The following is a 25373-nucleotide window of genomic DNA, read 5'->3' on the forward strand; positions in this document are numbered from 1 at the left end:
GAAATAATGACAAAACAACAAAACAATTACATATGAATTCTTTAATGATCTTTAACATACAAATACCCTGTCCGACAGAGACAAAAAGAGATTTAAATAATCATGTAAATTACTTGTGCTTATATTTCCAAAACAACCATCAAAAAAGAAAAAGTGACAAAAAAATCATAAACAGTGTATTTACAGTTATTACATGTAATGCCAAATTTTGTGTGGTTTCTCAACGCCACAAGCTGCTGAAATCGGTTTGGAGCAAATATAAATGTGCAAAAAAAATATATTAAACGCATCATATTCTCTCAAATGCTAGTGATTTTCATGAGGAGCTTGTGCCAAAGCAGCGATCGGACTAGACGTGTTTGATACTAAACAGCCTATATAGATTTAGCCTTGCGCTGAAATCATTAGCAAAGTGACTAGTGATGATACACACACACACACCGATGGTCATACCAGTGACCCTTCCCGGTCTGAGCTTCTGAACATGCGTCGGGTGTTCGGCGTCGGTCCTCCTCCTCCTCCTCGGTGTGGCGCTCTGGAGTCCCGGGACGAGGCTCTGGAACTGCGAACCCCTGCCGAGGAAAACGTCCTGCCGAGATCCGGGTTTCCTCGCGGGTCTATGATGGTGTTGATGACTGAAGGAGACACGAGCGAGTTACCTCTCCATCTGAAGCTCATTTCAGGAGTAATGCGAAACATTTTATGAAACAAAACGATTCAAATTCGCATGGATATGCGGGCGCAACAAAAAAATTATTAATTCCAGGCAAGTAATTTGGTGCGGTCAACTATTAGGGCTGTGAATCTTTGGGTAGACAGCAAATCGATTCGATTCACGATTCATAGGTTTTCGATTCGATTCAAGAACGATTTGTGCAAATTCAGAACGATGCGATTCGATTAATTCGATTCTTAATTTTTTATATGCATTATAGTATATTATTTCAATGCTTCACCCGATGGGTCTTTGTCTGGGTTTGAATTACAGAGAAGCCTTCGGGGGTCAGATAGTGGGGACTTTGTCCATTGTTAATGTTAGTTCATGTTTGTTTTTAATTTTAATAAATATATTATTATTTAAAAAAAAAAAAAAAAAAAAAAAAAAAAAATCAATGGCCTACAAATTACTAGCATTTGTATAAACCTACCTAAGTAGCCAATATTTTGAAAAACGCTTTTAAAGTATTGCATTAAATAACTACATGCACAAATTAATTAATGGAGACATTTTTATTAGTTAAAGGATTAGTTCACTTTTGAAAAAACTTTCGCTGATAATTTCCTCACCCCCATGTCATCCAAGATGTCCATGTCTTTCTTTCCTCAGTCGAAAAGAAATTAAGGTTTTTGATGAAAACATTCCAGGATTTTCTCCATATAATGGACTTCAATGGGGTCCAAACGGTTTAAGGTCCAAAAGAGAGTTTTAGTGCAGCTTCAAATGTCTTTAAACGACACCAGGCGATGAATAAGGGTCTTATCATGCGAAACGATCGGTTATTTCAAAACTTATTCCGTTTGTAACGTCACGTAATACGTAATTACGTTCAAAAGGTCACGGGCGACGTAGCCGTAAGTACAGAGTCAGTGTTTACAAGTTGAACGCATAGGTTGAACGTGCAAACCAACTCAAACGCCGTTTACAAAAAAGGAATTAAAAGGTAAAACAACGATGTCGGACGATTTTGATTCTGTACTTCCGGCTACGTCGCCCGTGACCTTTTGAACGCAATTACGTAACGTTGCAAACGCGCCTCACAATATATTACAAGGCTAGCATTTGTCCTTAGAAAAGTTACATTTTTGGAATAAGCTTTGACATAACCGATCGTTTCGCATGATAAGACCCTTATTCATCGTCTGGTGTCGTTTAAAGCTGCATCTGAAACTGTTATTAACTGTCTTTTGGACCTTGAACCGTTTGGTTCCCATTGAAGTCCATTATATGGAGAAAATCCTGGAATGTTTTCATCAAAAACCTTAATTTCTTTTCGACTGAGGAAAGAAAGACATGGACATCTTGGATGACATGGGCGTGAGTAAATTATCAGCAAAAGTTTTTTCAAAAGTGAACTACTCCTTTAATGGAGACGTTATCATTAGTTTCATTTTGCATCCTCTCGTGCACTCGTTAACATCTTGTCACTGGATTTTGCTCGCGCTTGGTCCCATAACTCTCATGTACAGATTTTTGCTCGCTCTAGATTCCGGGAGATTTTAACTTATTTGTGGTATAACTAGCCGACCACGACACGAGTAGCTCAACAGGGGGAAAGATAAACTCATCTTTCAGGCATTTGACCGACCGGGCTTCAGCGTGAGAAATCAGGGGTGTGTGTGAGCGCCTGAAACCAATCAAATGCGGGTGTCGTACGGCCAATGCGTGAGGCAGCTTGTACCAGGAACACTTTAAGGTTGTGTTTATATATTTTAAACCACTGAATCGCTATAGAATCGTGATTAATTCGATTCTTAGCCTTTTAAATCGATTATTCAGGTAAATAAACGATTCACGATTCAAAATACACGTTTCAGGATCGATGCATATGCGTCGTCAGGATTTGTAATCGATGCATCGAGAAAATGAGTGAATCGTTACTAGGGTTGGGTATCGAGAATCGAGTATCGATTGGAACCGGGACTAACTTTTCGTTTTTCCCGGAATCGTTCAAAAGTAAAAATTTCGATTCCTAGTTTCGATATTCACAGTCCGCCGAGCGGAAGAAGAAACCGCTGAACAACACCAACGAAGAAGCGTCTACCAGAAGTGTTGGCATAACCGCGCGAGTCGAACATGAGTAGCTTACGTCGGCGATCCAAAGTGTGGCTTCACTTTTCTAAAAATAACGAAATCTCGGCAAAATGCAAAATTTGTGACAAAAGGAGTATTTTTACAGAAGGATTTCCTTCAGAAAGGCCGTTGGTTAGCTAAACTTTTTTGACCCCGCCTCTTAAAAGAATCGGAATCGAGAATCGTTAGGAACAAGAATCGAAACAAGGAATCGGAATCAGAATCGTTCAAATTTAAACGATACCCAACCCTAATCGTTACACCCCTATCAGCTACACACCTGCGCACATATATATTCACACTAGGGCTGTCACTTTTTTTGAGACATAAGGTGTTTCCATGTCTAAAGACGTTTCCATTTTCAACACCAAATACAGGCAAATCCACGGACACCTAACAGGCATTAGGACGAGCGTAAAGAGGCGCTTGAGACTCAAGTCAGCAATATTCCTGATGATTTATTGGCGTGAAGTTTCGTCACAATGATAAACAGGAGTGCAACATTCAGGGATTGAGATTATACACACTCGAATCGCTAAATGTGTGTAAAAATGAACTTTGGCGGGAAATGCGGTCAAATCACGAGCCAATCAGGCGTGTTTCTGTGTTTACTCGCTTTGCAGGGGAAGTTTGTGTATGCAGAATCTGTGCGGATTTAGTGTAAATACGCAACTCGTGATCCTCATGATATATTAAATACAGCGTATCGAACAGAATCTGCGCATTTCTGGCTCACTTAAACACACACGTCACTACGCAACACATAACGCCCCACTTGTTCACTTGAACTGAAGTAATAGAGAATACTAAAAAGCATTCGGTGAACAGAAAAGACACTGTTATTTTACAACATCCGACATGTTCTGTGTGCTGATCTGTCCACCTAAAACACATATTTTGGAAATAAATAAATAAAGGCCATTAAAATTGATTCCCTATTTCTGTTTTCGAAACTTGTTGGTTGGTCCGATCGATTGCGCAATCGATTTTTCGACCCTAATTCAATTAAAAATAATGAATAATCGATCAAAACTATCTTTATCTGGTCAATAACTTTATTCTAGAGCTGCAGTAAAGTTAGTAGCCTAAACACTGTTACTGTAATCTCCTGTTTTCACTGTAAAGCTGCTGTGAAACATCTATAGTGTTGAAAGCGCAGTATAAGCGAGCATCGCTGACCTTCCAGCTGTTTCTGAACTCTCCGCAGCTCTTTCAGAATTGATGCAATTTCCTACAAGACGAGCAAGGAGATAAAAAGAAGAAAAAATTATTATTTGTCACAAACAACTATTCAGTATTAAAAACAATAGCTATGTTAATCTCAACATTTACTGATAAGTTAAGATCAAAAGTCGTATCTGTTGACATTAGTTAATGCACTGAGCTAACATGAACTTTTTTTTAAAACACAAACAAAAGTTAATAAATGCTGTAAAAATATATATTTCTCATTGTTAGTTAACAAATGTAAGCTTATTGTAAAGTGTTACCAAAACACTTTAGATATAAACCAGTCAGGGTTATTATTGTTAACTAAAAAGTAAAACAGAAAAGAATATATATATAATATATATGTTTAGTACTTGAAAATAAAAAGTATTACAGTTAGTTCAATGAAGTTTGTTCTTAGTAACATTTATTCAGGGAAAGACAAAACGAGACTCGCCTTGTTTGACGTTTTCAGTGGTGGAGAATCATCAGCCGCATTGATTTTCGCCTCCATTTCACTCAAAACATCCATCTTATTATGAAACAAAACCCTGAAAAAATGTGAAAATGAAAAAAATCAGGCATTTAACTAGCTCGAGATTCAGATTATGAGTGTTATTTAGTGCCATGTCAGCATCCAAGGCTGTTTTCATGGCAAACATTAAATGACAAAAAACATATAAATATAATAAAAACCAACCAAACAAAAACAGCCAAGTCATATTATACAAGAATTTTTAAATTAACATATGATAAAAAAAAAATCCAAAACTGTTGCAGGCATAATCTTACTAAATAAGTCCTTAAGTGAAGTCACTGGTACTTGTATTAAGTCCAGGACAATCTAATAAAATATGTTTAAAGGTTAGGGGAATCCTTCAAAACATGCATATAGTTGGGTCTTCGCTAGCTACAAGAATATAAAAACAGGGTAAAAAGAGATGTTAAAGCAACCACATGAAACTCACTTGATCTTCTCGGTCAGTTGCTCAGTGTTCTCGCGGATGGCCAGGGACAGCTGGGACACCGGATTCAGCATCACGTTATTCAGCGTCACCTGAGGAGAAGAACGAGGTTTACAGCTCAGTGAACGATTAATCGCAATTTACATGTAAACACACTTTAAACCGATTTGGTTTAATTGTGATTTTGAAACAGCAAAGGCTGTGATTGCGTGTGATGTGCAGCTCGTCAGTGAAGCACGGCTCATCTGAGAGCACTGCGAGTTTGAGTCATATATACTGTGCATTTGAAAAAGCCACACACGTCAAACATGAGAATCATTTATGAACCTCATGTCCAACAAATATGAGAGATATGTGGTGTGTGTGTGTCTGAGAGAGAGCGCCCTCTGGTGTTCAGAGAGATATGTGGTGTGTGTCTGAGAGAGAGCGCCCTCTGGTGTTCAGAGAGATATGTGGTGTGTGTGTGTCTGAGAGAGAGCGCCCTCTGGTGTTCAGAGAGATATGTGGTGTGGGTGTCTGAGAGAGAGCGCCCTCTGGTGTTCAGAGAGATATGTGGTGTGTGAGTCTGAGAGAGAGCGCCCTCTGGTGTTCAGAGAGATATGTGGTGTGTGTCAGAGAGCGCCTTCTGGTGTTCAGAGAGATATGTGGTGTGTGTGTCTGAGAGAGAGCGCCCTCTGGTGTTCGGAGAGATATGTGGTGTGTGTCAGAGAGCGCCCTCTGGTGTTCAGAGAGATATGTGGTGTGTGTGTCTGAGAGAGAGCGCCCTCTGGTGTTCGGAGAGATATGTGGTGTGTGTCAGAGAGCGCCCTCTGGTGTTCAGAGAGATATGTGGTGTGTGTCAGAGAGAGCGCCCTCTGGTGTTCAGAGAGATATGTGGTGTGTGTCTGAGAGAGAGCGCCCTCTGGTGTTCGGAGAGATATGTGGTGTGTGTCTGAGAGAGAGCGCCCTCTGGTGTTCAGAGAGATATGTGGTGTGTGTCTGAGAGAGAGCGCCCTCTGGTGTTCGGAGAGATATGTGGTGTGTGTCAGAGAGCGCCCTCTGGTGTTCAGAGAGATATGTGGTGTGTGTCAGAGAGCGCCCTCTGGTGTTCGGAGAGATATGTGGTGTGTGTCTGAGAGAGAGCGCCCTCTGGTGTTCGGAGAGATATGTGGTGTGTGTCTGAGAGAGAGCGCCCTCTGGTGTTCAGAGAGATATGTGGTGTGTGTCTGAGAGAGAGCGCCCTCTGGTGTTCGGAGAGATATGTGGTGTGTGTCAGAGAGCGCCCTCTGGTGTTCAGAGAGATATGTGGTGTGTGTCAGAGAGCGCCCTCTGGTGTTCAGAGAGATATGTGGTGTGTGTCTGAGAGAGAGCGCCCTCTGGTGTTCAGAGAGATATGTGGTGTGTGTGTGTCTGAGAGAGAGCGCCCTCTGGTGTTCAGAGAGATATGTGGTGTGTGTCAGAGAGCGCCCTCTGGTGTTCAGAGAGATATGTGGTGTGTGTCAGAGAGCGCCCTCTGGTGTTCAGAGAGATATGTGGTGTGTGTGTCAGAGAGCGCCCTCTGGTGTTCAGAGAGATATGTGGTGTGTGTGTCTGAGAGAGAGCGCCCTCTGGTGTTCAGAGAGATATGTGGTGTGTGTCTGAGAGAGAGCGCCCTCTGGTGTTCAGAGAGATATGTGGTGTGTGTGTCTGAGAGAGAGCGCCCTCTGGTGTTCAGAGAGATATGTGGTGTGTGTGTCTGAGAGAGAGCGCCCTCTGGTGTTCAGAGAGATATGTGGTGTGTGTGTCTGAGAGAGAGCGCCCTCTGGTGTTCAGAGAGATATGTGGTGTGTGTGTCTGAGAGAGAGCGCCCTCTGGTGTTCAGAGAGATATGTGGTGTGTGTGTCTGAGAGAGAGCGCCCTCTGGTGTTCAGAGAGATATGTGGTGTGTGTCAGAGAGCGCCCTCTGGTGTTCAGAGAGATATGTGGTGTGTGTCAGAGAGCGCCCTCTGGTGTTCAGAGAGATATGTGGTGTGTGTGTGTCTGAGAGAGAGCGCCCTCTGGTGTTCAGAGAGATATGTGGTGTGTGTCTGAGAGAGAGCGCCCTCTGGTGTTCAGAGAGATATGTGGTGTGTGTGTCTGAGAGAGAGCGCCCTCTGGTGTTCAGAGAGATATGTGGTGTGTGTGTCTGAGAGAGAGCGCCCTCTGGTGTTCAGAGAGATATGTGGTGTGTGTGTCTGAGAGAGAGCGCCCTCTGGTGTTCAGAGAGACCCGGTTCGACCCGAACCGTCGGCTGAAGAGAAGCACTGATACCTCGTCTTGCTTTCCACTCGGGCCCTCAGACTCCTCACACGCCGGCGCTGCCACTGGAGACTCTTTCTGGACACTAACACTGGCTTCGGGAATCTGGTGCCGCAACTGAAAAACAACAACATGAAAAGTTTTATTGTATTTATATGATATTTGTATTTTTATAATTTAATGTTTGCCGTGAAAACTAGTTTTGTCTTTCCCTGAATAAATGTTACTAAGAACAAACTTCATTGAACTAACTAGAATATATTTGTTCCAAGTAATAAAAATGTTGTTGTTTTTTCCGTTTTTTTTTTTTTAGTTAACAATAATAAAAGTGTAGAGCATGAAAAAAACAGTTATGTGGATAAAACATGAGATAAACAATAACAGGCCTTCATAAGTGAAAGAAACCTTATCGCACATAAAACACAACATTGGATATTCAAGCATATTTGAAAATGACAGAAAACATCAGTTGTTTTAAATGTATACAATAAGTCTGTAACTATAGAGTAGTTTGGGATCAGATTCCCTTCTTTTCAAAGAAGTTTGTTTTTTTATTCAGTAAGGATGCAGTAATTTTCTGCCATAAATTGATCAAAAGTGACATTTATAATGTTACAAAAGATTCTATTTCAAATAAAAGCTGTTCTTTTGAACTTCCAATTCATCAAAGAATCCTGAAAAATAACATTTATAATGGTTTTCACAGAAATATGAACGGTTTTCAACATGGTTGAAATGAGTATCAAATCATCATATTAGAGTGATTTCTGAAGGATCATGTGACACTGTATTTTATTCCTGTGATCAAAGCTGAATTTTCAGCATCATTACTCCAGTGTTTATTACAGCTATTCTAAAAATCATAATATTATTTCATTATTTCCCCCCTGTATTTTTGATCAAATAAATGCAGGAACAGCACCTCCTCGTGGGCAGATATGGCGGGTCCCATCTTGTCTGTAGAAACACTCTGAGCTTCTGGATCTCCAGCAACATCATGAATCTCTTGGGCCAGAATAGCCAGATCTTTGGCCAGGTCCTGACTCAATCTAGCAAAGGACATGCAGAAAAATGACATTTTTAGAGGCAATTTGACATCAAAACAAACATTTTAAAAACGTAGGGGCAATGCAGTAGTACAAGTAATAATTCTTTTGTTTTTTGGGGGGTAATTAATACATAATCTGAATTCACACCATAACCGTGCGTTCACAACGCCGCCGGCGAGAGCGTCAAAGTGGCGGGAAGTCATTCATTTCCAATGTGAAGCTCCAGCGATAGCGGTCCAGAGAAGTTGAAGTCTTCCAAGTTATTAATTTTAGAGGTAGACCGATTAATCGGCCGATTTTTGGCATTTTTTAACATAATCGGTATCGGCCAATATCCAAGTATATCAAGCCGATTATTGGGCAGGCGCATCTGTGGGCAACAACAGACGGACGGTGCGTTGTGGTGAATTTAAAGTTTTTGTAAAATATAATTTTCCCATCTGGTGGTTGTTTTTGTCATTCAACAGCAATTTACTAGTGAAATACGCTATTGTTAGAAGTTAAATTAAATAAAATATAATAAATCGTATATATAAAAAATGTAATCATTTAAAGTTTTTTTTCCTCCTTTTTTGTGATAATTAGGTTATGTCCATTTGTCTTTGTCCGCCAACAAACAAAACAAACCAAAAATACATGTTTCAGGACATTTTTTGAGAGGATAAAATGTTTTTGTTGAGAAAGTTTGTCTATGTTAAGTAATTATCATTTCTTTTACATTTTATCTTTTAAATAGAGGTTAAAAACCAAGCAAATATCGGCCATCGACCGACCCGGATTTCAAAATATCGGCGTCGGCGTGAAAAAAAAACCATATCGGTCGACCTCCAATTAATTTAGTTCATTTATATATAAATAACCGCTCTGGAGAAAACCGTGATGTCATGGTTCAGCTCAGTTTTCATATGATGGTGTCAATGGAGGCAGATTAATAATATTGTTGAATATTAAATTAAATGTCCCCTATTAAGCAGGTCAAAAGCCAATGGCGACACGGGCAAAAAAAAAAAGCGACAATCCAAAATTTGTCAAATTAAATTTTTCATGACTTGATTATGTGATTCCGTCTGCATTTTCCACGGAAATCATGTGATCGATCCGTCCTCACCTGGCAATCTCTGCGCTATGAGACGTCCAGTTCTGGAAGGCGTCGCTCTCGTGTCCTTCCCCCTCGGAGTCTCTGGAACGGGGCACGGCTCGCACCGGACCTGCTGGATGGAGACTGGGGTTCTGCTGGGCCCCTGAATGATGGGAGCGTTTGTGTTTAGGGGTGCTAAGGTTAGACTCGTACTCATCCTCTGAGGTGGAGGCGTAGTCTGAACCCTTCTGGCGCCTCCTGGAGCCTTGGCCCAGGGAATTGGGAATGGGGAGCGTTTGGTACACACCAAGTCATCAGAGGATGGGATAGAAACCAAAATAAAAAAGCAGACGTAGAAAAAGACAGAATAAGACACCCGAAAAACCAACAAACCACTTCCCATTTGTCAGTGGGGTCCAATTGCCCAAATGGACTCTAGATTGTTAATCCCATCAGGAAAAAAAAATTACCTTGATTTTCACAATATACCGGTTAAGTTTTGTATATTATTCATTTTTGAATTTGGAGACTAGTTAGTTATAGACGGTCATTAGCCCAATTGTGCAATTCAAACAAACACGCACAAATCAAGTCGAAGATCGTTGGAAAAGTGAAAGAATTGAGAGAGAGCGCCCTCTGGTGTTCAGAGAGATATGTGGTGTGTGAGTCTGAGAGAGAGCGCCCTCTGGTGTTCAGAGAGATATGTGGTGTGTGTGTCTGAGAGAGAGCGCCCTCTGGTGTTCAGAGAGATATGTGGTGTGTGTGAGTCTGAGAGAGAGCGCCCTCTGGTGTTCAGAGAGATATGTGGTGTGTGAGTCTGAGAGAGAGCGCCCTCTGGTGTTCAGAGAGATATGTGGTGTGTGAGTCTGAGAGAGAGCGCCCTCTGGTGTTCAGAGAGATATGTGGTGTGTGAGTCTGAGAGAGAGCGCCCTCTGGTGTTCAGAGAGATATGTGGTGTGTGAGTCTGAGAGAGAGCGCCCTCTGGTGTTCAGAGAGATATGTGGTGTGTGAGTCTGAGAGAGAGCGCCCTCTGGTGTTCAGAGAGATATGTGGTGTGTGAGTCTGAGAGAGAGCGCCCTCTGGTGTTCAGAGAGATATGTGGTGTGTGTGTCTGAGAGAGAGCGCCCTCTGGTGTTCAGAGAGATATGTGGTGTGTGTGTGTCTGAGAGAGAGCGCCCTCTGGTGTTCAGAGAGATATGTGGTGTGTGAGTGAGAGAGAGCGCCCTCTGGTGTTCAGAGAGATATGTGGTGTGTCAGTGGGGTCCAATTGCCCAAATGGACTCTAGATTGTTAATCCCATCAGGAAAAAAAATTACCTTGATTAACAATATACCAGTTAAGTTTTTAGTATGGTAATCTAGTTGTCTTCAATATTATTAATTTTTGAATTTGGAGACTTGTTAGTTAAAGACGGTCATTAGCCCAATTGTGCAAATCAAACAAACACGCACAAATCAAGTCAATGACCGTTGGAAGAGTCATTTAGAGAAAAGTGAAAGAATTTCACATCAGAAAAGTCTTGTAGTTTTGTTCTTCGCCAAGGATCTTATGGTACTAAATTATATTAATGCTGAATTTATAATTAATTTATTCACTTTTTTAGCATAGACCTGAAAATTACATTTCCAATTTAACTCTTAAATCTTCAATAAATCCTAATAGTAAATAAATAAATCCTAATCCTCTAGCATTGACTTAAGTTTGATCCCTTTTAAAAAACGACACTTGGCAGATTATTGCTGAAGCGAATTTTTTTTTTTTTTTTAAAGTGAACTTAAAAAAAAAGTTACAGAATTTTATATTTATTGCTATGAAAAATGTGCAAAAATACCATTTTACATTTTTACATAAAATTTTTTTTTTTTCAATGATATGTTTCACTCTAAAAATGTGAGAAAAATCAAAACCATAGATCTAAACAAGTTGTGTTAAAAATGTATGATTATGTTTGGCCGCAGTTTCAAAAGTGCTCATTTTTAACCAAGTTTGACTATTTTTTTCCAATTTATTTCCAATTTATTCACTTTTTGAGCATAGACCTGAAAATTACATTTCCAATTTCAACGGTCTTAAATCTTGAATCTTTCAGCACTGACTTAAGTTTGATCTCTTTTAAAAAAACAACACTTGGCAGATTATTGCTGAAGTGAAAAAAAAGTTAAAAAGTGAACTTTGAAAAAAAAAAATAATATTTTGTGCAAAAATTTAAAATGCTATTTTTGCATATTTTTCATTGCAATAAACACAAAATTCTTTAACTTTTTTTAAAGACATGTTTCACTGAAACTGTGAGTAAAATCAAAGCCATAAATCTAAACGAATTCAGTAAGATTTTGTTTGGCCGCAGTACCAAAAGTTCCCACTAGTTGAAATTCGTTAATTTCCAATGCGCTCGTTTTGTGTGACTATTCTTTTCAGTCCCATTTACCCTTTTTGAATCAAGTCCATGATTATTTTGTGTGTGTTGTGTTCACATAGCAAGTACGAAAACCTTTACCAATTTTCGTACCATTCCGATGAAGAAAAATAAAAATGTGTAATATAACGTAATATAAACGTAATATAACGTTTACCTTGCATTGAACAATATTCAGGCAAATCTCTCAATGAAATAAGCAAACACAGAAGCCCTTCTGAAGCACGATACTCACTAGCAGTGCTGCTGGCGTATTTAGCGCTGCTCGAGCGTCCGCGAACGATCGGCTGCCTGTTCATGGCGTTCGAAACCTTCTTTAGAAGAGCCTTGTGATCCGGCACTGAAGCTTTCCTCACGGAGCTCCCCGACTCCATGCTTCGGTTCGAAAACCCCGTCCGGCTCGCGGAAGACTCCGTGTCACTGCTAGCGTTTATAGAGCTCGTCCTTTTCCTGGGCAAAGCTAAAATGTCCAATCGAGAGAGTTTCTTGCTTTCCTGAGCGCCTCGGACGTTCCCCGAGGGATTGACGTCGGAGTTCTGAGACGTTCGGTCGGTTTCGGTGCCTTCGTTGTCGGAGGCGTCGCCCAAGCGGGACCGGCGAAGCATCGAAGCTCGCGTGGCTCTCGGAGCGGAGAGGCTATTGGAACGAGCTAGAGCTTGTTGCACCGTACCTTTGGATTTGCTCGTACCTTCCTTCTGAAGAGGAATTGTGTACTTTTTGTAAGGTTGGGAATTCGATTCCTGGTCGGAAACTACGTCACGTCTTACGGCGGGACTTTGACCTTCTGGCGCAAAGTCGAGAGAACTGAGATTACGACGGCGCTGAATACTCCTGCCATCACTGTCCTTTGGATCATCGGGAGTCTTGGGTTCTCTTGAATACTGTCCGGTACCTTTTAAGAGTCCTCTGAGGTCGACAAGCTTCTTAGGAACAGAAACCAAAGCGTTTTTGCCACTGATTGTACTGGAAGTGTCCGATTCTTCCGAGAACGAGTCCTCAATATGGGGGCGACCGTTGTTTTCCTGCTGGTCCAGAAGCTTGGCTTCCAGAGACGCTAAAACATCCTCAGTGTCTTTGAGGTACGACCGAGTGTCTTGATTGCTTACACCTTTAAAAGCATCTTTGCCTAAGGGTTGACTGGATATCTGAGGCAATCTGGACAACTGGACGTCATCACTAGCCCTTACTTTCGTATAACTTTCTTGTCTGAAAATAGACACTGAACTGTCCGCACTAAGAGAGTCATCCTTGCTTGGGTTATTCCCATGCTGTCGCGTTAAAGTAGCGGTGGAGAATTTGGGAGGCGAATCCATATCTTTCGTCTCTTCTTGATTGGGTTGCGTATTTGAGGACCGGCTCCACGTCTTGTAAGCGGGGTCAGGAGTCGTCCTGCTTTGCTCGACCACTGATCCATCATCGGACCTGCTGGCATCACTCAAGCTGTCTGGATCCAGGTCATCTTGGACACTGAGTTTCTGTGGATCCCACTTTTGCTTCTGAACTTGCAAACCGGACAGGTACGAGTCAGGCTGGATGTGTATTGCGGGCGGTGGCGTCTCAATCTTCTCCTTTAAAGGAACCGGAGGCAGAACTCGTCTTGATCTGCTGCTGTGACCTGTTTCAGAGTGGTTACCAGTTCAGTTAAGCATAACTTGGTGGACGATCCGTTCACCAGCTTTAAGACATTTTTTTTTTTTATCAATCAATCAAATTTTCTTTATTCAGTCATGATGTTATTATAGACACAACAATAATCTCCACTACAACAAAATAATAACATTCATTACTGAATAGGAGCATAAAGAAGACATAGTCTTATAAATTAATGCCCCTTTTTTTCAATAATCTAAGCTTATACAAAACAGATGGCTCGCCATTTTTTATTTTTATTTTTTATTTATTTTTTTCTTCCGTTCCCCTTCCTTTCTATATATATATATATATATATATATATATATATATATATACATACATATACATATTTCTTCAGTATTATTTCACATCTCAGCAATTAACAATTACCAATTTAGAAAAAAACAAAAAACAACAACAAAAAAACAAAACAAAAATAAAACATTGTTTCTTATGCTTCATTTCCTTCGTATTTTTCAAGTACATATTTTTTGTACATTTTATTGAATTGAACAATCGTGTTACATGATTTTTTGACCTCTATCCAAAGAGTTCCATAAACTAATCCCAGTTACAAGGAACCCCTTTTGTTTTTTTGAGGTACGTGAATATGGTACCCTAAAATTGCCTTTTCTTCTGTTGTTATTGTCTGTGATTAACATGAATTTATTTTTAATATGTGTTGGTACTAAATTATTTTTCACTCTCCACATAATTTGTAGTGTTTTGAAACTGACCAACTCTTTAATTAATAGGAAAAAAATCAAACAAGCTTGCAAAGATGTATCGTTTTTCATGTGATTTGCGGATTATTTGCTAAGTTTTACCATCATAGAGTGAAAGAATCATTTGCATGGGTTTTTAAGTCGAGTCAGGCGTGTTTTCTGCATGCACACTAGGGCTGTTGGAACGAATTCCGAAATTTGAATATAATTCGAAAAAAAAAAAAAAAAAATCAATACTATTTGAATGCTAAAGTTACTATTCGAATAATGCTTTTATATATATTTAAAAATAAATATGAGGAGTTTGGTTCCAAAACGCGATAAATGCCATTTTAAAAGAAATTGAGTTTTGTATCTGGTCGGTCTTGAAAAGTCAATGTTTAATTTTACCTAAAATGCGATATCCGCCGTGTTATTATGTAATGTTTTCTCCCTTTCTTTCCAAACCGCGACAAACGCCAGTCTCCCTTTTCTGCAAAATGCGATACATCCGCTCAACCAATCACAACGCACAATTCTACGCAATGTAAACAGTAACGGCAGCGCTTTAACTACAGGCTGTTGCTTGTTCTCACACGACCGCGTCAAACTTCTGTCATGCCGACACACTGACATCAGGGGATCTTTTGAAAAACTTTCGGTTGTTTTATTCAAAGTCAACGAAAACCGAGCAGGACCAAGCCATTTTACAGCTGATCGCCATCAAAAAACTTCAGATGCGACGTCCCAAGGTTGACAACAGCGATATGCAGAATAGTTAACGTTAATGTTTTAATTAAGGAGTTTTTCATCCATGAAGTCCTGAATGAAAAAAAAACGTTGAACTGTTAAAAAAAAACGTTGTTAGTTCCTGGTGATATTAATGTATGAATGAATGCATAATTCATGACATGTACCCTTACCGTAAAGTGTTACTGAATATTGTTATATTGATATATTTTATTAATTGATGAAGAAATAGTATGCACAAGACAATCAATACAACAAAGATGACTGAAATATTAATGTAATTTTCTGTAGTCTAGAGGTGTCATGGGCAAATCAGTTTTAAATCTTCTTTACAGTTCTATTTTGAACAGTTTTGCGCATGATTTTATATTAAAGCAATGGATTTATATGCACAAGAAAACAAATTCAATGTGTATACAATATAATTTTGATTAATTGCATTTTGAAAAATAAATAAATAAATAATGGATTTATTGCATTTTGGCGAAAAAAACAATCTGTTTATATAATAAATCTTTGAAAATCAAAACCTAGATTTAATTTTTTTATTGTTATTATAACCTACAAATGCTATATGAAAATTTGAAACAGAAAATAGTTGTTTTCATCTTCCCATTTTCTTGCTAAAGAAAAGACAGTTTTACTCAAATTGATCAAAATGGATTTATAGCGTTTTGAAAGCAAACTCTTCATATATACTTCCGAAGTGACCAGGTGTAAACGGCCCCTTAGATCGCGTGCTTATTAACAATAGGAGAGCGCGGGACTAGCTTTCGCGTGGCACATTCGCAAGGTCTCGTTCACTCCCTCTCTGCCATGAACGCGCTGCGCGATATGCATGTTATGCGCGAATTCCGGGAGATTGTACCTAATTTGCGGCCATCAGGGAGATGCTATCAATATGCGGGAGACTCCCGGAACTTCCGACGCGATATGATGATCACATCACCTCAGATCTGAGCCAACGCGCTGCAATCTATCGCAAATCAAAGTGAAAGTAAGTCGCAGGCGCTTAACGAGTTCTCCCGAAAAATCTAATATCGCAATGCAAGTTTATTCTAATATCGTGCAGTTCTTTAGCAAAGACACAAGCGAAGAAAGCAAGCGACATTTCCATACCTCCGGGAGAAAGATCAGCCTGTGACGGGATATCAAACCGTCCTGAAGCAGGACCCGAGTCTGAATAGGTGTCGGCCAAACTGGCCCAGCGCGAAACCCAGCGCGAGCCTCCAGGGGGCAGTGTCGTCATCGACTGCATCTGCAGAGGAGGAACCAGCTGATTGGACAAAACACTCCTATCGCATCACATTGCTTCAAAGTGGAATTAAAAGTTGAGATATTTTCACTGCATCTGTAAAATAGGTTTATGTTGCACATTTCACATGCGACTTAAATATAAAATAACTCTTGTAGAAATGTGCTGAACTGCTTAGAGCAAATGTTGTAATTAAATATTGTGAAAATGTTTCTTAAAACCCTTAAATTAGTAAATAATTATTTCTTATTTTTCTTTGATTTATACAGTATTTAAAGAAAGAATATATTTTAGATTTTTTCTGTCCATTTCTTCCCTTTCTCTTTCCTTTTTTTATTTAGTGGCAATTTAAAGTGTTTTACATAAAATGTGCTATATAAAAATAATAAACTATAAAAAAAAACATATACTTTTATGTGACATTTGACTTACATTAAATAATCCTTCTAGATCTGTCCCAAATTAAGAATAGACTTTGTAAATATTTAAAATTAATATTGTGCAAATAGTTAAAACTAACTTTCACTCGTTTAAAAAAATAACAGCTGTGCTAAAAAAATAAATAAATATTGTATTACTTTACGCACACAAAAAAAAGATACAATAAAATGAAGAATATAAATAATTCAACTTATTCAAGTTCCTTTAATTTAAATAAAACCTACAACAATTATGCTGGCATACTATATATATCGATTCTGGTACTAATTCAAAGAAAATGTCAAAATATACCAAATGAAAATATCTCAACCATATAAAGAGATCAGGCCCTTTAAAGATCCAAATCACCCATTCATAATCATAATCATCCAAAAGCAGGAAAAAACCCATCAAGACAGCTTTGAGAAGATGCCCAAGAAAGATCCTAATGTGATTGCAGTGATTGACAGATAGATCTACTGACGCCCATGATCCGGCGTGAGCATGCTAACGTTTGTAGTCAGGTGAGAGTTTACCTGTACTGGACCCTTGTCTGTGTCACTACGGTCTTTTGGATACTGGCCCAGTTTTAGGCCTGAGCTATTCTCACTGAGGAGACTATCGTGACCCTCAGTGTCACCAACTATAGGCTTAAATGTTGTTGCTGCTGCGGATTGGCTGTTGTTACCAACACCAAACACCTGTTAATGATAAAGCACGCATGAATTATGAAGGATTGTAGATGTCTGTTCCCAACTTGACCGGACCTCTTCAACTCTTGACTTGGTGAATTAAAGAACTAGTTTTGTGTCGTATTTTATGTTAACTTCAAATCCTACTAATAGTAATTTAAAGAAGTGGTAGCATTGGATCTGGACGGGAAGGTTCGTGGATTTCAGTTTCCTATTGCCTATCGTTACAGCCCTACTAATGATAGACACTTGGTCACCATGATATACACTACCAGTCAAAAGTTTAAGATCAGTAAGATTTTTTATGTTTTTAAATGAAGTCTCTTCAAAAAAAAAAAAAAAATGACAAACGGTAATATTGTGAAATATTATTATGACAATTTAAAATGACTGTTTTCTATTGTAAAATGTAATTTGAAAGCTGAATTTTCAACATCATTACTGTTGCTGATTTCAGTGTCACATGATCCTTCAGAAATCATTCTAATATGCTGATTTTATGCTCAAAAAACATTAATTATTATTTTCAATGTTGAAAACAGTCGTGTAGCATTTCCCCCCCAAAATTCCATGATGAATAGAAAGTTCAAAAGAACAGCATTTATTTAAAATATAATCTTTTCTAACATTATAAATGTCATTACTGTAACCTTTGATCAATTTAACTCATCCTTGATGAATAAAAGTATTTTCTAATTTCTTTCCCCCAAAAATAAATTCTTACCAACCCCAAACTTTTGAATGGTAGTGATTAATGTCACAAAAGCTTTTCATTTCAGATCAATTCTGTTGTTTTGAACTTTCTATTCATCAAAGAATCCTGAAATAAAAATGTAAAAAACTGTTTTCAACATGGATAATAATCATAAATGTTTCTTGAGCATCATATTATTATAATTTCTGTAGGATCATGTGACACTGAAGACTGGAGTAATGATGCTGTAAATCCAGCTTTGATCACAGGAATAAATTACACTTCACTATATATTCACATAGTTTTAAATTGTAATAATATTTCACAATATTACTGTATTTTTTATCAAATAACTGCAGCCTTGGTGAGCAGAAGAGACTTCTTTTAAAAACATAAAAAAAATCTTACCGATCTAAAAATTCGTCATACCGCCCAGCCCTGCTCAAATGTGATGTGAAGCTGAAGTGACGGGGTTGTACCTGATCGATCAAACTCCGTGCCTCCACAACCTCTTTATCTGGTCCCTCAGCTTCAATAGTGTAGGTCCCTGCATCACTCAAACTATCCTCCTCTTCATGCGGAGACGTTTTGGCCTCCGTGAGGTTGACTTCCGTGTGGTTACTGGTGGGATTTTGTGGATGAGACGTGGCAGGAAAACTCTGAGTAGTTGTAGAAGAAGAGGTTTTATGGTCCAACATGGAGGCAGGGTCGGGTTTCGACACCCTGAGCAACTCGGCTGCGAAGTCCTGCGATAGTTTGGATCTCCGGCCGATGCTGCCGAAGGGTTTTGACGTGGAGCGAGAGCTAAAGTCAGACGTGCTCATGCGTATCTCGCTTTTCTCCCGTCTGAGAGATTCGGCCCGCTTCGTATCATCAGAGCCTTTAAGGGGAATCGTGAACTGCTGTGTGGGAGGGTTGTGTGCCGATGATGCGGGTGTTCGCTCTCCAGCCTGGCCTGCAACCTTTCGTTTGTCCAGCTTGCTTTTTAAAGCAGACTGGAAGTCAGGAGAAGACACGTTATTGGTGAACGACTGCGAGCGTTTTTTCCGTTGACCGTCGTCAAAGAACTCGACCATAAAAGCTTGCTGGGCATCCGGTTTGCCTTGGCCCTTTGGATCTGGGACGTATTTAGTTGGGTGATCTTTTCCTTCCAGTTGTGGGACGATCTTTTGAATCATTTGCGGTTCTTCTGGTTCTTCCAAATCACCATCTTCATGACGGCGTGCATCTAGAAACAACACAAGTAAAAGGTCAACATTTTCATCAAAACGAAACAAATCAAAGATGAACGAACAAGCAAAATGAACGAATCTTTTTTCGAGTCAATTCGTGCGTTGAATGAACCAAATGACTCGGGAAAAAGATTCGTTCATTTTGACTTGTTTAAATGACTTGTTTTGCTTGGCAACTTATATGTGTCTGTGTATTTTGCTGTAATTTTTTTTCTTTTATACATGTTTGTATGTATTGCTTTAATGTTTTAAAAAAAAAAGACTTGTTTTGCTTGGTTTCTTAGTGTCGCTTGTAATTTGTTTAATCCTGCTATCCGACCCTGTCTTGACTAGGTCTCACTTGTAAAAGAGGTTTTAACCTCAATGTGACTTTCCTAGTAAAATAAAGGTTAAAAAAATAAATAAAAAGTTTTTTGACGAACGAGTTCTAACAGGAGACACATGAACGCGCATCACAGAACAGAGCAAGGCGACCATTTGAGCTTATAAAACTTAAACTTGGTTATTTATTTATTAAATGAGTGATCGTTTCGCTTGATAAGATCGTTTAAAGCTGCACCGTGTGATTTTTACCCCCATCTAGTGGTGAAAAGATATATGACCATCCAGTGAATATTAGTTTCTGTTCCTCTCAATTCCGATTTCGTTTTAACTCCTACGGTGGCCAATGTAGTCCAAGATTAACATGGCTTCCAGTTCGACCTCGTCCATGAGTGTTAACTCAAACGTAAACTTGAATTAACGGGTATGTCCCTCTTTGGCTAAAGTACTTTCAAGATGGAGGGGCAACATGGCGACCCCTTACCCGTATGCATTTTCAATGGCATATTATACACTCACGAGGATACTTTATTACTCGAACAAAGTAAATATACATTAATGAGCACATATATTTTTGAAAGAACTAAGTGTTTTTAGCTAAGAATAAACTAAAAGAGCTTTAAAGCCCTTTGAACAGTTTGTAGTTTGCACTGAAAGTGTCTTTTGGACCTTGAACCGTTTGGTCCCCATTGAAGTCCATTATATGGAAAATCCTGGAATGTTTTCAGCAAAAATCTTAATTTCTTTTCGACTGAAGAAAGAATGACATGGACATCTTGGATGACATGGGGGCGAGTAAATTATCAGACTACTCCGTTAAACCTGGTAAATTAATCCATTACTAGACAAAACTGGGAATTTAAACGAGCTAGATTGAAACGTCAAGTTCTCTTGCGAGTCAAGTGCCCCAAAAATGTTCTAGGTCTATAAAGGTTAATCTTTCCACCGTACAGAAATGATTCAGGAGTGGTTTACCCTTGTTCGAGTGCTCGTCGAGACTCCTCAACATAGTGGTGTCGCTTTGCACCAACCAATCAGCAACTTTGTTCTCCGCTGACATCACTTCCGTAAGTCTGGCTATCGATTCTTTGGTGGGAATCCTGCGCTGGCGGACCGAGAGCTTCGTGACTTGGTCCTTGATCTTGATCTTTCCAGGGGTTTGGTCATCAAACTCGATGGTGAAGGAGGCATGGCCCTGGACCACGGGGGGAGTGGAAGGGGGTTTGTGGTCCGTGTCTTTTGTGGGGATCTCTTGGACTTCCAGGGATGAAGTGTTGGGCTTTGGATGGATCTCCTTCGTGGGAATCTCAAAGTAGCTCGGCTCCTTGCGGAAAGCGTAACCGGACTTTCCCTGGCCATCGAGAAACTCATCATTGACCTCACATCCGGGACCATCCTTGAGGTTTTCTGTGGAAAGACATCAGCATTAATGATATATGTTCATTTTTAATGTTATCGTTATCTGGCTGAAAAGAAGATTTGGTAGATTTATTCAAACTGATAAACAATAATGGAGTATTTCCTTCAGCTGAGACTCTTCAGATGAGCACTGTTCAACTTGATGGCTTTGAATTGCTTGAAATTTGATTGAAATCACTTCAAAAAAGCAAAATACAGTTCAGCGTCTGTCGTATCGGCTACTTAACATTATAATGAGAACGTTATTGTGTGTTTGGGACTGGGTTTCAATGGTGAGACTTTTGTTTTTTGAGAGGCTGATTGCAAAAAACAAATTAAAATTAGATTTATCGGCCAATATATCGGTTATTGGCTTCCAAATATAAATAATTATCGTTATTGGCTAGATTTTTCATATTGGTGCTTTCCTAGTCAATGATTGTTAATATAACTTAACAGTGATGGGAGAAACGGACTATTTTGAGTCACAAATATGTCTTTAACCCTCTGGGGTTCTTCGGGTCAATAATGACCCTAAGCGTTTAAATAAAAAAAAATGTTAAAAATCGTAGCTTCATCGGAATGGTCCGAAACTTGGTGACGTTAATGGTACTTGGTATATGAACAAAAAAATTGGGGACAGGATTTGAAAAGTCTAAGTGGTCGTAAAAAAAAATTAGTCACACTCAGGACCTTCGGGTCAAAAATGACCCGCATAGGAAATGAATGGGAAATTGGCAAAAATATGAAAATACTGAGTTTTTCTGTGCGTACAATCTACAAATCAGCCACGATCTTGAAAAAAGCACACAACAGTGTAGGGGTGAATCTATAAAACATCAAGAGTGCAAAACAGACACATCCACACACACACAAACACACCTTTATACACGAACACACCAAAAAATTCAGATTATACATGCGTTTTGCATTTGTAAAAAGCTCAGTTTGTCCACGAAATGGCATCCATCTCATTTCAAAAATTGCTTTTATGAGGCCTAGGCTTGACTCAAAAATGAAATACAGCTTTAAAAAAATATTTTTAAAAAAATATTTTGTTCTATTATATTCAATGGGGGGAAATTTGGTCATAATTATTGCATTAATACTAATTATAATTTTTATTATTTTTGAAATTTTCTCAAAACACCAAAAAAGAAAAGAAAAAATATTATAAAAAACAAGTAAAAAAAAAAATTATGATTTTCTTTTTTGTATGAATATGAATTTTGACCCGAAGGCCCCGAGTGTGACTGTTAAACGAAGAACCCCAGAGGGTTAATAAATGTTTGCATTATAAAGAGTTTAAAACCACCGGTTCATGGGTTAACTGAGATCCTAGCAGCTAACCATTGAAATTATGAAATTTTTTGAAACGGTTATAGGCCTCATTTACTGAAATCATGAGATTTTGTCAGTTTGATACGCACTCCAGACCACTGGTTTATAACGAAAGACTTGAAGCGTTACAGAAGCATTAACTTCCAAAGCATCCATCACTACAAACAGATTAGGATGTGTGCCAAACTCGTGCGTGTGACATACAGAAGGGCTAATTCACTTACATTACTTAAGTCACTCCTGCTGTGAGGACACCCGAGTAAAGTCAGGTATTTTAGGTCTCTCACACACTGTCCTAACCCGGTGTAACATGTGCAAACTTCAATTTCTGTCCAAACTAAAACCAAATTGCAGCATGAAGCAACAATATAATCTATGTTTAATATACAGCTCTGAGTTAATGGATTTTAAACCAAATTTCACTTTAAAACAGGACTATATTCAAATAAATGTATAAAACTTATTTATGTAAAAATAAATTTAAAAATGCATGTCATTATTTTTGAAATATCTATATTTAAATACATTTTTTTTTGGTAAAATATGAAAAAATAAATGAATAACATAAATAAGTGGGTTATTCATCATAATAAATCTCAGTTATAAACCATGCAATAAATCTCAAATCTGACTGTGTTGCAGCTGGTTAGGATAAAACTCAGATTAACATGGATTTAATGATCACATCGTGGCTGGTTAGGACAAATGTATGAGAAATTAAACTGTACATCACTGTCTGAAGTGTGTACAACAATATTAAATATATGAAACGAGCTGTCCGCTAATGCTAAACCAAAGATTACTCCTAAAAACACTAAAACACAAGCCAACTGCAATGGAACAAATGTTTCTATGGTCACCCTTTAATCTCTGAGGAAAACTTTGTGAAGTGCTTAAGACTGGAGGGAAACACAATGCCCTTCTCAGTGGACTAAGACTGGCTGCTAATCCATCACGAGCTTGAGCCGGCTCGCCTGACGGGTTTTAAAGCTCATGCCAGTGTAGAGTTTAGCACTGAATTCCTCAGGCTCGAGATCAGCCAACACAAAAGGATTGTATCTGTTCTCACTTCACACTGTGGCTGCATTCCTGTCCACACTTCACACACACTCTATCTTGTGTGAGGATTTCACTGGGTTGTTTTGCATTGAATAATTTGGCGATAGTGAAACTGACATCTAGGAACCGCTATGATGTAAAGTCTCTGTGTGATTGGGTGTGAGGATCAAGAGTCTCAGTTTCAGACCTGCGTGATGTTCATGAGGTCCCTTTTCTTCATCATCTTCACCTTTTGCTTCATCATCCTCACCCCACCAGGACGGCTGGCCGTAGAGCGGCGTGGGTCTCGACACGGGCGGGTCTGTGATCACACCAGGGAACAGGAAGAGTTTGATGAAACCACAGACAAATACAGTCGAACTGCTTACGTTATTGGTTTTAAAAATAAATACATTAAAAAAAATTATAAAAATATTATGATGAATATAAAATAAAAAAATCTATTTAATTCCAAACAAATAAATACACAGCTGACATTACCTAATTTAGCTTAAAGTAAAAGTACAAGAAAAAATAAATTTAATACTAAATAAATTGGTGACATGACATTTTTGAAAGAATAAAAAAAAAATTAATAAATTTGTCAAATTATAAAATGTAGATAAAAAAAGAATAAATTAATAAAAAAAAAATCATAGAAATAAAAAATACTTACTTTTGAAATAAAGAAATAATTTAAAAAGACAATTTAAATGTTTATTAAATGTATAAATTTAGATTACAAAAATGTAAAGAATTTAAACACAAAACTACATAAATTAAATAAATTGGTGACATGACATTTTGGAAATATACAGAAAGAAGATTTATTACTAATGATTAAAAGAATAAATTTAAAAATTATATGCAAATAGGTGACATCACTTATTTTAGAAAAATAATTAAAAATCTATATAGAAATATTTATAAAATATATACATTTAGATTAAAAAAAAAAAAGAAAAGAAAAACCTAAAACATTAACGGAAAAAAAAAAAGAAAGAATGAATCTCCTTTCACTGTTGAAGAAGAACCAAACTTGTTTTTAAAACTCTATTCATGTCAGTGCCGGCAACACAACAGCTTATTTTCAAGCCAAATGAAAAGGTTGGGAAACGTTCATGTACACATTCTGCATGTGTGGCCTGAGGCATTCAGTGCAGCAACAGTAATTTAGCCAATAACACATTCTGGACTCCACCCGACAACAGTCATCAAAGCCGTCTCAACCGTCAGCTGCTGCGCTGCTCTGAGATAACCAGTCACGCTGCTTACAGTCGGATCATGGACACTGGTGACGTTCAAGAGTTTCGCCCTGACAGCAAAGGCAAAGACGGAACAGCAGGAAACAGGGAGCAGCCGAAAACGCAGGACTAGCTTAGTTTGGAAAGTTGTGGTGACGCGCCACAAATGTTGACCCACTTTAGTGTGTCTCTTGCTGTCGGACAACAGATGAGTGTATATTATATATAAAATTCAACCCGCCAAAGTGGCTAGTAGGAGTGTGTTACAATCTACTGTTGAAATACACAATAGAATGCGTATTTTGAAGAAAATCATCTTTAAAAATTGGAGGGTGTTAATGTTACCAAACAGTTTTTGGTCCCCATTGACTTCCATGGTATTTTTTTCTAAACTATGGAAGTCAATGGGGACCAAAATAATTTTTTTTTTCAGTGTTTCCTTCTTAATATCTTTTTGGGCAACAGAAGGAAGAACTTCATGCAGGTTTAACAACTTTTTTATTTATTTATTTTTCTATCATTTTTGGGTGAACTATCCCTTTAAGAAGGATCAACCCAAAGCTGAGCTAAGAGCTGCTTATTGGGAACAGAACTAGGAAAAAAGTGATTAAACATGATTCAATCCCATGAGTCAGTTGGGCAGGACCAGGTCAGAAAGCACAGGAAGCTCAGGACAGAAACTTTCTCACGAAGTCGTTCATCTAAACACCCATGCGAATTAATGCATTATAAAATGTATTTTTATAAGAACATACACAGTTTAATTCGTTATTTAGCTGCATTTATCTACTAAACTTTTTTCGTTAGCTGAACCACTTTGACCTAAAATATTTACTTGAGATTTGTTCGGATAGGACAATATTTGCAACAATTGAAAATCTGGAATCT

General features: G+C 38.5%; 1 protein-coding gene across 5 annotated transcripts in view; it reads right to left on the minus strand.

The window, feature by feature from the left end:
• Window positions 1–26: 26 nt before the first annotated feature.
• cep170ba (centrosomal protein 170Ba) overlaps window positions 27–25373 on the minus strand; it is a 32487-nt gene continuing 7140 nt past the window's right edge. For 2 of the 5 annotated variants that reach the window (XM_089120602.1, XM_089120603.1), the window contains 13 exons: window positions 23450–23563; window positions 20440–20871; window positions 18391–19139; window positions 17062–17226; window positions 15970–16108; window positions 12003–13379; window positions 9379–9658; window positions 8144–8270; window positions 7234–7338; window positions 4969–5057; window positions 4458–4551; window positions 3971–4022; window positions 27–635 (listed from right to left, as the gene is read on the minus strand). In XM_089120602.1, coding sequence (XP_088976728.1) covers window positions 448–635; window positions 3971–4022; window positions 4458–4551; window positions 4969–5057; window positions 7234–7338; window positions 8144–8270; window positions 9379–9658; window positions 12003–13379; window positions 15970–16108; window positions 17062–17226; window positions 18391–19139; window positions 20440–20871; window positions 23450–23563 — 3911 coding nt within the window. In that variant the 3' untranslated portion in view covers window positions 27–447. Of the gene's footprint in view, window positions 636–3970; window positions 4023–4457; window positions 4552–4968; window positions 5058–7233; window positions 7339–8143; window positions 8271–9378; window positions 9659–11999; window positions 13380–15969; window positions 16109–17061; window positions 17227–18390; window positions 19140–20439; window positions 20872–23449; window positions 23564–25373 lie in introns of all 5 variants that reach the window. The other 3 variants (XM_089120605.1, XM_089120604.1, XM_089120606.1) reach the window with 3 other exon arrangements.

The sequence above is a fragment of the Pimephales promelas genome, chromosome 15 (genome assembly GCF_988280905.1).
Source record: "Pimephales promelas chromosome 15, fPimPro1.hap1.1, whole genome shotgun sequence".
Classification (NCBI taxonomy): domain Eukaryota; kingdom Metazoa; phylum Chordata; class Actinopteri; order Cypriniformes; family Leuciscidae; genus Pimephales; species Pimephales promelas.